General features: G+C 44.2%; 1 protein-coding gene across 2 annotated transcripts in view; it reads right to left on the bottom strand.

The window, feature by feature from the left end:
- Positions 1-11090, bottom strand: part of MLLT1 (MLLT1 super elongation complex subunit) — a 28149-nt gene extending 17059 nt beyond the window's left edge. For both annotated transcript variants that reach the window (XM_031064038.1, XM_031064039.1), the window contains exons 1-2: positions 10904-11090; positions 8041-8123 (exon numbers count right to left, since the gene is read on the bottom strand). In XM_031064038.1, coding sequence (XP_030919898.1) covers positions 8041-8123; positions 10904-11000 — 180 coding nt within the window. In that variant the 5' untranslated portion in view covers positions 11001-11090. The remainder of the gene's footprint in view (positions 1-8040; positions 8124-10903) is intronic.
- Between the last annotated feature and the right edge of the window lie 1357 nt (positions 11091-12447).

The following is a 12447-nucleotide window of genomic DNA, read 5'->3' as shown; positions in this document are numbered from 1 at the left end:
GCAGCACAGAATGGAAGAAATCCCTCTCTTCCCCCTCCCCCCCCCCCAAAAAATTAGAAATACTCTTCTTGTGTATTACAAATTAGGACAGGGAACTGCCTGGTGTTTCTTGCAGTTTGTTTTCCAAGCTGGAAATTCAATGTGCAGGAGAGGCTCTGCTGGGAAGCCCAGCGAGGCCGGCAGTGCCCTGCACATTTCCATCAATGCATCCCACGTGCCTCATTCCCTGTGCAGCACCGAGCAGCTGCACAGCAGTCTTTTCCAGAATTCCCTTCCAGCAGCTCCATTTCCTGGTGCAGTGGCATTGTTGGATGGGAACAGGCACTGCAGGCTCCCAGCCTCAGCCATTAGGTTTGCTGAAAATAGGTTGAAACAGCTTCAGACCACCCCAGTTCCTGCTGTTTGCTGCAGAGGCCATTCCTTGGACAAACTACACCTCTAACAATGCAAAGGGTGGTAGCTACACCCGGTTTATATCAAAATCAGTACCCTGAGCTCATCTAGGAGTCGAGATTTTGGATCCTCACCCTCAAACAGGGGCAAGCATCAATAGACACAGCTGAGAGTCTCAGATTAACATGCTGCCAACACCAGGTATTCAGACCCTCTTTTGGGAAAGTCCTGAGGAATCCACACACTCCTGAAAGGAGTTTACTAAAACAGATACATGGGAGGAAAAAGAAAAATCCTTACAAAATACACTGCCCTGTCATTTGCCTGTTTTCCATGCCTGTTCTCATTAACTGAATCATTAGCGAGCTCTGCGTGTGCGCTTGCTGCAGTTCAAACAGCAGCTGCACAGGGTCCCTCAAAGCCTAATAAACTGAAATGAAGGATGAATAGAAATCCAAATGTGGCCTAATAATGGCTTCTAAAATGCTTTCCCTGGTTTACAACAGAGTAAATAATCTTGGCTCTATCAGCAATCGCAGGCTTTGGTCAGGAGATGTTTTGCCATCCCATTACCAGCTCTGCTTTGTCATTTGCCCATTTACTTTCCAAGCAGGAGAGAGGCAGCAGATCCCTTTCCCTCTCACCTTGGGTATCCCATTTTTTGCTGCTTTTTTCACAAGCACCAAAATATTTATCATGTGCCTGTTGAATTTTTGTAGAATTAAGGCAGTTTTTTAATGTGATAGTCCTCCAGCTCAGAGATCACAACTGCCCTGGGAATGAGCCCCAGCAGAGTGCCCTGATCATTAAAATCTCCTTTGTATTCCCCAGGCCATAAGGAGCCCCCCACCCCCCCAGTGAATAGCTGAGATTACAACACTCCTAAAAGAACCACCACAAAACTCTCAAAGCAAAAAGCTGCAAATAAACATTCTTTCCTTTACTGCCCTCACTGCCCAGCTAATGATTACAGCTCAGGCCACTCCAAAGCTTAATCCATCCGGTCCTCCCTAAAAGGTTCTTCCCCCCAAACAACCATCAAGGGGAAGAAGGGGGGGAGAAACCCAAAGAAAATCTCTCTCAATTGACCCAGACCTACCCATCCTCTAACTTTAAATAAAAAGGCTGAGTCCACAGTGCCACACATCAAAGCCTTTCTCAATAACATGTTGGGATCCACACATCCTGCTGCAACTCACAGTAGGTTCTTTCTCACCCTACAAACTTTGTTCAGACAATCCTACACGCCCTTCATGTGCTCCTGCTTCAGCAGCAGCTACACAAACAAGCCAAGCTTTGCTCTTAGAGAATTTCACCTTCTGATTTTCAGATGTCAAACAAACAGAAAAACTGACAAGGGAAGAGACTTTGCTGCTCCCAAAACCATAAGCTTTTCTAAAGGGCCCTACATCCAAGGAAAGCTTTTAAAAAGGTGGATCATGTCCACTTCTAACTGATAGATGTGAATTGTTCAGATTGAAATTCAGTGGCTCATTTGGCCATGAAATGGTTAAGCTGGTGCAGGGATGTCTCAGCAAGGCACCTCAGAACCTCACTTTGCATCTGCCCCTTAAATCCCAGGATGCCAGAGAAGTAAACTCCAAGTGAGCAGCACAAAGCCAGGGCTTTTATTTGCAGCTGCTGTAAACTTCCCTTCATCCAGTGAATCCCCCTATTCCACCTCCAATCTCCTGAGCTGGGTACATTAGGTTTTATTTTTACTGCTTCCTGTCTGCACCGCCTGCCACTGAGCTGTTATGAGCTCTGAAGCTGCTTTATTTTTCCTTTGAGTTCTGAAGTAATGGGTTAAAGTTCTTTTGGCACTTTTTGTAAGAGAAGGAATTTTTTAAAGTCTTTTGTTAAAATTTCCTTGTCTTGTTTTTAAGGCAGGGTGTGCCCTTTGCCACTTAACACAAATCAAAAGAATTTCACTGGTAGCGTGCGCATAAAGCTCATAAATCACTTTTAGAAAGCCATAAAACAAAATTATCTACAAAAATCTAGCACACCAAGGAAGCAGGCTCATGGTTATTCAATAACTATAACATCTAACACCACTTCCCTTTTGCCATAGATCCAGCCTGACAGAGGCATTTATCCGGAACGTCTGGAGAAATGAAACCCCTTCCCAGGCTGGTCCAACCTGTCTGACTGGTCCTGGAGCAGCTTCCAGACAGGGCATTGGAAAGGGAATAGCCCAATATTCAGATTTTGAAATAATCAGCCTTATGTTCCACTCAGGAATCCATGAATCAATCTTATCTTTTGGGGAATTCTCCAGGGTTAAGCATTTAGGACTTTCCTCCATCAGATGTTTATTACTTGGCTTGAAAATCAGATTTTCCTAATATATATTTTATTTTATATATATATGTATATAATGAGAACAATAATTATTTGAGTATAAATAATATAGATTAGTGTAAATACATCACTTTATCTGCTCACTACTCCAAGACAAGCACTTAATAATCTACTAACTCTTACAAATACATGATATGAAGCTGGCATGGCTGATAAAGCTTCTGTCTTTGCAACACAGCCTTCCCAGACACCACAAATATAAATATAAATTATAATTATAAATTATAAATATAAATGTATTTTCAGCATCTGGAGGTGCCTATGGATGTGCCACACTGAATGGCCGGGGTTTGACCCTGCTCAGATAAAAGAATGGGTAGATTGATAATCCATCCTAATTTCTGACAGAAAAAGGTAAAAGCAAAGATTCCCTGGACAACAGCAGCAGGACAAAAGGAATTGCTGCAGGTTTGGGAAGGAAGATGGTGACAGACCTACAACATTTCCCTCAAAGGGCAGACAAAAGGACAAGTTTCACTTCTCCTTCCCCAACTTTCACCAACACTGAGTAAACTCCAACAGGCTAAAGCACCTCATCCTCTCCTCAAACCTGGGCACATCCTGCCCAAAATGGCAATTTCAGTAAAATCAAATGTCTCATGCAAACACAGGCTCTTAACCTTCCTTAGGAGTAGTTCCCTGGCCAACACTTGCCCAGCTTTCCCCAGGAGTATTTCCCAGGCCAATCCCCTCCTGATGGCACAATCCTGACACCAGTTGTAGCTGATCCTGTTTCACCTCCCCTGCCATATGTGCAGCCCACCTACAATGTCTCCACTGAGTTCCTACTCTGATACACAAATAATTCTCCCCTTTTCCAATATTTCTCTCTATTTGTTTTCTACATCACCTCTACAAAGGTTGCAGAAGGGGTAAAATATGCTTATTTTTCTTTTGAACCTCACTGGAAAAATCAAACGAATTTCTCTGCTTTCTTTGCTTATCTCCTTCTCACTAATAGGAAAAGCCCAAGTTCCATGTATCCATTATGTAAATCCTGGAAGGCTTTTATCTCTAGCACTAAAATTAGGAGGTAGCATCTTTAAAGAGACTTTAATACAACATCTTATCCATGCTGCATTAATATCATCTGCCTTATATCAGAATAACATGAAAATCTACTAGACCTTTAGCTTTGTGGGGAGGATTGATCTAATTTGATTAGGATGCAAAAAATGTCACAGGGAATGAATACCAAAGCCAGACCTGTATTACAGCCTCCAGATTACAACGTGTACCACTAGAAGAGATTTATTTGGAGACAACAATGAAAAAAAAAGCCTCCAGACTGTTGAAATTGAGGGGGAGAGGGAAGGGGAAGAGCAGGAGAAAAACAGCAACGCATTTGTTGTACCGGGTTTGTATCGATTTGAGCACCAGAAGCCACTCACAGCAGCCCTCGTTACAGGAACACAAAGGATTTCAAAACAAAAATAGCACACTAACATTTCCAGTCCAAATGATCTGCTGTCATTAGCCAACCCGACTTCCAAAAGCTTTATCAATCAACCTGCTGAGCCCCTGCCATTTGTTTTTCAGGATCAGTTACAGCAGCAAAGGCTCTGCCAGTGTTAAAGGAGACCACGAGTGCTGTGGCTGCTCAGAGCCCCCAGCTGCCCAGGCTCACTGCAGTATTCACAATTTATATTCTGCAATTCAAATACCAGAGCTGAGAAAGCACTGCTCATGGAGGAGCTGGATTGCAGCAGAAGGACAAACACAGGCCAGCAATGTTCACAGAGGGTAAGAACAGGCTCTTACACCTTTTTCACACTCTGCTGACACTTCCCCACCCGACAAAAGGCACCAAATCTGCTGCTCCAAACACACACAATGATAACAAAAAGGGAGTCCTCCAACACAAAGAGTCAATGGGCAATTTTATGCCAAGCTGGTTAAAAAATCCCTGATGAAGTTAATTAAAACAGTTCTTAGTAAAGCTGTTCCTTCCCAGAGCACAGGTTGGTATTTCTTTAGCCAAAGCAAAGAGCACACGGGCTCTGACAGCCAGCATTTGTCATCCTAGTAACAAATCAGAACAGGGAAAGGAAATGGCTAAGAAAGGAGCTTAAATTGTGGAAAAAAACCCATTTCAGCCAACCACGGCAAAGATCAATCTCCACAGACTGGCTCACTCCCTCTTTAAATCCTTTCTCTTCTCACCTTCACAAAGCTAAACATGCATCAATAAAGAAATCCCAAAGCCTCTGCAAGTCTGGTTTCAGCTGAAGACACACATCAACAAAAATGTGTCAGATTGTGAGGAACATATGGCCTCAAAACCCACCCAGCTCCCCTGCCCAGTCACCTCCAAAGAGCCTTTCCACCCCAATCCCAGAACAATCCATACCATCTACTTGAAGAGAATTACTCAAGGGTGAGTCCCAAATGCTGTAATCAATTCACAATATCTGCTGCACTCACACCAGCTGATCCCCACCAGTGTCAACAGGTTACAGAGACCAAAGTGAGAACAAGGTCTTGAAGTAATGAAGACTTTATTTGGTGCTTCAACACCATCTTCTTTAATTCAGGAGAACACAGACTGTATCCTAAACCTTTGCCATTCCTCCTCCCCTTTCCCTATCTTTTTAATTTTTACTATATCCCAGTCTTTGCATTCCTGTCTTTGTAGAAATATTTACCTCTTACATTTCCTTCAACTCCACTTACAGAAAATGATCAGAGCTCTTAGAATTCCCAGATGGCATCATCACTGGGCAGAGGTGGACAGAGGAGCCCAACTGAATATCCTGAGCTGGAAAGGATCCTCAGGGATGATCAGCCCAGCCCTGTCCCTGCACAGCCACCCCAACAACCCCACCCTGAGCACCCCTGGGAGTGCTGTCCAAACACCCCGGGAGCTCTGGCAGCCTTGGCACCATTCCCTGGGGAGCCTGGGCAGTGCCCAGCAGCCTTGGGGGGAAGAACCTTGCCCTGAGCTCCATGCCAAGGCCTGGCCCAGCTCCAGCTGTTCCCGAGGTCCTGTCCCTGCTCACCCCCTCAGCAGCAGCTCCTGAGCTCCCTGCAATGCTAAGTTAGTTCATGGCTGAATTTGAAAATACATCTTTGTTCCAATGATGTGCTGGAAGATGGAACCTTTTTCCACCTTTTCCCTCAATCACCCCTTGGCCCAATTAAATAATGAGAGGTGCTGCCTGAAACTCCTTAATTAGCAATTTGTTAATCAGCTTAAAAATGGAAAAGAACTTCTCCAGAAAACATGCAGCTAAAAAAACAGGGCAAAAATGAGTGTTTTGAAGATCTGTAGATTTGAAAACAAGTCTGCAACTCAACCTGTTCTCCTATTTATTTGTCATGTTTCTGAAGACCAAAATGTCAGAAACAAAGAGCCTTCTTCTAAATTAACAGCTCCTTCCATTGTTTCCAGGGAGAACAGAGCCCACCTATTTCCCTTATTTATAAAAGCCACCTCTCTGCTCAGTGCTGGGGAACAACTCTGCAGTCACGTGTGTGGAGAAACAATGAAGAGTGATGACCCCAGTGGGTGTGAAAGCAAGTTCTAGTCAGAAAAGCTGCCAGCTCCATACTCCAGGAGGAACACAGGAATATGAGGGACAGAGGGAAAAAGAAAACACAGGAATGCAGATGGCAGTCACAGCAAATGTGAGCACCTCTGAAAAGACACAGAAATGAGGGAGCTCAGAGGATTTGTGAAAGAAACAATTGGAGAGATGCAGGGAAAAGGGAAGAGTGGGGAATGGCTGGGTGAAGAAAGGAAGGGAAAATAAAAGGAAAGGATAGAACTAAAACACAGTTCACCCCTCCCAGGCATTAGAGGATCCACTTTTAAGGAATCAGCCTGGAGAAGTTCACATTTTTTGGTCAAGAGTGTAAAGGATCTTCAACCTGACTTAAGCCAACATTTAGTGCAGATGGAGAATTTTCTGCTTCCCATCTAAAACCTCAGAAAAGCCACCAGAAGTAAAACTACTTCAAGCTTTTGAGGTGTTTTTGTTGCACTCAAGTCATAGTTTGCAGTGTTTGCCAAAAAAGCTGCTTTTATCAACAACATTCACCCCCAGCCCCTGCCTACCATTCTTCTTCCCAGCCTTTTGTCTTATCCTACCCATCCAAAAAACAACTTGTGGGCAAAACACTCCCAGGTTTAGGAGGGCACTCTGTCTTCTGTGGCTCAGTCCAATTATCTGGCTTATTCCTCCAACCCATAAAGTGGGGTCAGAGCAATGTGGTAGGCGAAGAACCCAGCCCAAAATGCTGATTATTCACAGAGTGACACTGCCAGGAGAGCATCCTGGGCTGGAGTGGGGACAGAAGGGAAGAGCAGACAGATGTTTGTGGGAGGGACAGGGAAAGGAGGATGGGAAGCTAAATAGAACGAGGCTGTTCCATGTGGTCTGCTGTCAACACACCTGGGGTAAGGGCTGGTGCTCAGAGAACTGAGGGGGTGGGAGAGCACAGATTACAGGGATGTGGCTCAACATTTTTGGTTTAGTTTACCTCAGTTCCCTCTTAGGGATCATAAGCAAAACATTAGTTTTTATTTTATGATTTAAGCAGTAATCAAACCCAGAAACATCCATTATTCATGTTTAACAAAACAATTTAACTGAAACTGAGGTAATATGAACACAAGTGCCCAATTCCCTGTTTTCATAACCTACAGCATGTGACCTCTGTGGCAGACTTAAAGCAAGCAATAAATCCAAATTTTAACTTTCATATACTTGCTGGCAATGCATCTTAAGACTTAAAATATTTAGTGTTTTCTTTCTGGAAGAGCACTGAGTAAGAACAAGGATATCTTTAAGACAGCTCTAAATACTTGTGCTACACAGGCAAATGTTTGTCTTGGGCCCCTGCAGATTTCATACCTATACAGTTAAATTTAATAAGCTTGCAAATTCAAAAGCAGATTTTTTAATATATTGAGAATCAACACGGTGTTTACAAATATTTATAGCATCAGTGTCTTATGTTTATTTACTTCCATATGTACATAAAATATTTTAAATTGCTTTAATATCCTCCATGGTAAAGAAGCTACAAGTGGCACAATCTCTGCTCAGAATCTCCAGGACCATCCACTGTCCTGGTATCACCTTTCTATCCAATTCCATTTCTGCCAAAAGCTTTCTTTTGAAGTCTGGCAGGAGCTTCCAACTCCCAGTTAAATTCTATTTATTAGACTAATAAAAAACACACACATAAAACAGTCACATAATTTAGAGTCTTTCTGTCAGGCAGTTTCAGGCTCTGGCACAGCTCAAAACAATTAGAAGACCAGAAATCAGATTCTACCTTGTTTTTGAAGTGCACTTCAATGGGCATAATGAAGCCAGCGTAGCCAGACTCCTCCACCTTGTAGGGGGGCTCCTTGCACACTGAAAGAGAACAAATAAATGTGAGCTTGGCATTCAGCACAACTTTTGAGGCAAAAAGGAGCTGCAAGAGGAGAGCTGGGCCTCTGACGACTCAGGGCACAGTTAAAACACCAACCTTTGTGAAAAAACCCACACAGAATAAGATGGTGGCCACAGGCTTAGTTAAGAACATGAAATCCGTTCTTGGCTCCTCCCATGGAACGGAAACATAAAACACTGCAGGCCCGAGTCTCAGCGAGATCCTTCCCCTCCTGTGCACCCAGATACAATTACATTTCTGGGCAGGCCCACAACAATGCAAACTGCCAGTTCCAAGTGCCTGGCAAGGAAAGGCCAAGACCCAAAAGGTGGAACAGCACAGAAAGGTAAACTTTACTTTGATGCCCATATTTCTGAATCAAAACACTGCCACACACAAGCAGGTGATTATTTTTTCCTTGAAACACTCCCCTGCACTCCTCAATGCTCAAAGTTGGGTAACAGGCACGCTCCAGGTGAACAAACCTGAAGGGCAGGTGAGCACTGCTATTTATTCCACACACAAGGAAACACGAGGAGGAAGGTGAACCAGTTTGCTGTTAAGGTCAGAGCTGCTTAGTGCAGAAACAGCAATTAGAAAAGTTAATTGCTTTTCAGAAATTAATCTGCATGTCCCTGCCTCAGTTCCCCCTGTCCCGCTATCTGGTGTGGGTTCATGCTCCTGAATCCTTCCTGCTTTCTATTCCAGGATATCCAATTTGAAGGATTCCAGGATCATTTCTTTGGCCATGAAGTAGCAGCACACAGCAGCTGCCAGGAGAAACATGAGACCCACACAGATATTCTCCCTCTCAGGAACCGGATGCACTCACATATAATTTATGCACTACAATATATGTAAATAAAGTCAATTAGGTAATTAGAGGAATTCACTGCAAATCTTTAGAGTTTCTCTTAAGAATTCCAAGTAATTAATATGATTAGGAAACAGTACATCAAACCTAAAAGCACACAAATTATTTTCCTTTAATGTAGCTGTATTATCCCCTCCCAGCTCTAAGCACTTCTACCATCATTAAGGTGCTGGAAAGCAGCACTCCAAATGCAACTGAGAAAAAAAGGCATCCCTAAAAATAACAAAAACCTCTAGACTTGCTTTAACTTGAATTTCATATAAGAACCCTGTTATTTAGAGGGAAAAATCCCAAACCAAAGAGCAGTGCCAATATGGCAGCAGGGATCTTAAGCCTATCTGCCAAGCAGCCTTTGTTCCTCTGCCACTCTATTCTGACAAATTCCAAAGGCTCCAAGAGCAATCTGCCAGCAGCACGAGCCCACCTTCAGCACCAGGATCTGCTCCAAGAGGGCACCATCTGAAAAAACCTTTCAAATACACTCAGGACTAGGAGAGGCATTTGCCACAACACTGAGGTACAACCCAGACACGCCTTGGTCAAAGGCACACTGGCATTAGGAGCAAGCCCAAGGAAGTGTAGAAAACTCAGGGACTGGGAAAAAATACCCCTGGAAAGGGAGATGATACAGCAACTGATTGAGCAAAGGCCTTGGCTTTATACTACCAGGGATGGATGGGATCTTGGGCAGGAATTGTTCCCTGGGAGGGTGGGCAGGCCCTGGCACAGGGTGCCCAGAGCAGCTGGGGCTGCCCCTGGATCCCTGGCAGTGCCCAAGGCCAGGCGGGGACAATGGAAGGTGTCCCTGCCATGGCAGGGGTGGCACTGGATGGGCTTTAAGGGTCCTTCCAACCCAAAGCATTCCAGGATGCAATGTACTATCCCAACACAGTTATTTGTAATAAATTAATCACACTAGAGGACAAGAACTGTAACCCACAGGTTGTATTTTTATTTTATAAATCAGCTTTCAGCTCAGTCCTGCACCTGCTTGTCACACATCAGTTTTAACAGATCAGTTTGAAGGAGATTTTATCAACACAGAGCAGAGTCACACCCTTGTGAATGCTGAGCACCTCTCAGCCCCTTTCCACTGTGGACTGCCACAAATCCCCAATGTCACAGGCTGTCCTAAGGCACCCTGAATGTCCTGCTCCTGAAGCAGTATTGTCAAAAATGCACATTACAACAATTCTCAGGGGCAGCTTGTATTTCTTAAAGCACTAATGCTGCAGCTTCAGTTACACAATCCTACACAGAAGTAACTGCACTGCCCCTGAGAAGGGCAATTCCTGCTCCTCCACCTCAACCTCATGAGCTCCCGCTGCCCCATGCCAAGAATAAGGTTCACTTTGCTACAGTCAGAAAATAACACTCCAACCCAACCACAATGACTGCACTGGGCTTGCAGGAGCAATGTACAGCAAAGACACCATCACCCCATGGCAGCATTGATTTCTGCTGGGTTAAGGCTACCTGAACTGGCATCTGAGACTAGAAATTGCAAGAATCTGCAAAACTCTCCATACCCAGGATACATCTGAGCCCAGAGCATCTCTCATGTGATTCCAGTCTTTGCTGGGGAATTCTAACAAATCAAACCCATCTTTCCCACTGTATAACATGAATTATCTTCTGCTGTCACTTGTGTCTTGAGAACCTGCACATACTAATGCTTAAATAAGAGGAGAAAGCAGCTCACCTCCTGCCCTTTCAGCAGCAGAAAGGTCCCATTCTCCCTGACCTTCCTCAAACACAGTGGGGAAAGGTTCAAGCTGGAGTGCACGCAAAGGATATTTCTCTCCTTTTTAAGGAGATATTTCACAGAAATGTGACAGTTCAACACAACCTCTTTCACAAAGATAAAGCACACCCAGCCCCTCTGACCTCGCTTGGGTTTTGGGAAGCTCTCGTGCAGCCGGAAGACGACGCGCTCCACGAAGTGCTGGATGTCGCACTGCTCCGGGCCCCGCACGAACACCATCCAGTCATGGGTGAAGCCTTCCGTGGTCGGCTTCTTGCGCAGCTGGGCCCGGTGCCCCAGCTCCAGCTTCACCTGCACCGTGCACTGCGTGGGGACAGAGGCAGGAGCGTCAGCAGAGAACACAAAACCATCAGCAGAGAACACAAAACCGCGCTGAAGGCACCGCATCCCCCAGGGAACACAGCAGCCCCCATGTGGGGATCGGCCTCAGGCTGCAAACCGCTGTTATGGACGGCAAAGCTGCCACAAAAATAACTCCCAGCACCATTACATACCTATTTTCTTCCTAATATTAACATTGCAGAGAAAGCAGCTCTAAAAGAGGGATTGGTTTCTCTGCCTCACTTATCAGTGAAATTGTCAGCAAAGTCCTAATTGAGGAATCTTTATTTCTAGAAAGTGTCAGAGACAGAACTTGATGTTCACAGCTTACAGAATTCACAGCACTGACAGAAAACTCATCTTGAAACAGGAAAAATCAGATCATGAATTGGTGGTTTATGATATTCTCTAGAATATATCACTCAGCAGAAGAAAATTATGTTTCCTGTATGGTTCTAAATATATTTTATTATCTCACTTTCAAATACCAAGTTAACATATCTGGCTGCACAATGTCCAACACTAAACTGACCTAATTCTAATTTGCACTCCTGAATCCTACTCTGACCACTGAGTAACAGAGAAGGCGTATTCCACATCAGGCTCAAAGCACAAAAATCCCATTAAGTGCCTTAAAAACCAAATGAAATTAATGGTGAAAATCCACATAGTATTGCAGACTTCACAGCCAGGAGAAAGGAAATGAATTAAACAGATGTAACAGAGAAAAGGCAAATGGGATTCAGACACAAGATAAATCAAGGAAATCTTAGAGCCACATTTGTAGACAGAGAATAACATTCAAGGTACCCAACTTTTGTGCAGATTTGTTACACAAACCAGAGCAGCAGCAGTAGTTCCAACTAAATCTACCAAAATCTACCAAAATCCACCTTCAGCACCAGGAGGCTCATAGAAAAAGAGTCTGGTTTTAGTCTCTACCCCATTCTTCACTTCAGGCTTGAAAATAAGTGTCTTGCTCTTCCTAGCAAGTCCCAATTACCATTGGGAGAGGCAGCATTATTTGTCATTACCTATATTACATGTTGACCTGGAGCCAAACCAAGGGCATGTTAGACAATGAGCAGGGAAAGAGAAAGCTTCCTAAGCTCCAGACTAATGTTTAGGGAAAGTATCACCCTTATTTTCTCCCTGAAAAACTGCAGCAAGGAGTGTGATCACAATTAATGCTCACTTTGCATCTCCAACCTGAGATTTTTTCCCAGAGCGTGCATGGTGAATACTCGCTGGAAAAGCACAAGTGACTCCATCTCAGCCTTCTTGTCTTTGTAAAAAGCTCTCACAGGAGGTCTGCAGAGCACCAGGCATCAAAGCCTGACCTCCC

Source organism: Geospiza fortis, unplaced genomic scaffold, assembly GCF_000277835.1.
Source record: "Geospiza fortis unplaced genomic scaffold, GeoFor_1.0 scaffold80, whole genome shotgun sequence".
Lineage (NCBI taxonomy): Eukaryota > Metazoa > Chordata > Aves > Passeriformes > Thraupidae > Geospiza > Geospiza fortis.
This window is presented reverse-complemented; position numbering and strand designations above follow the sequence as displayed.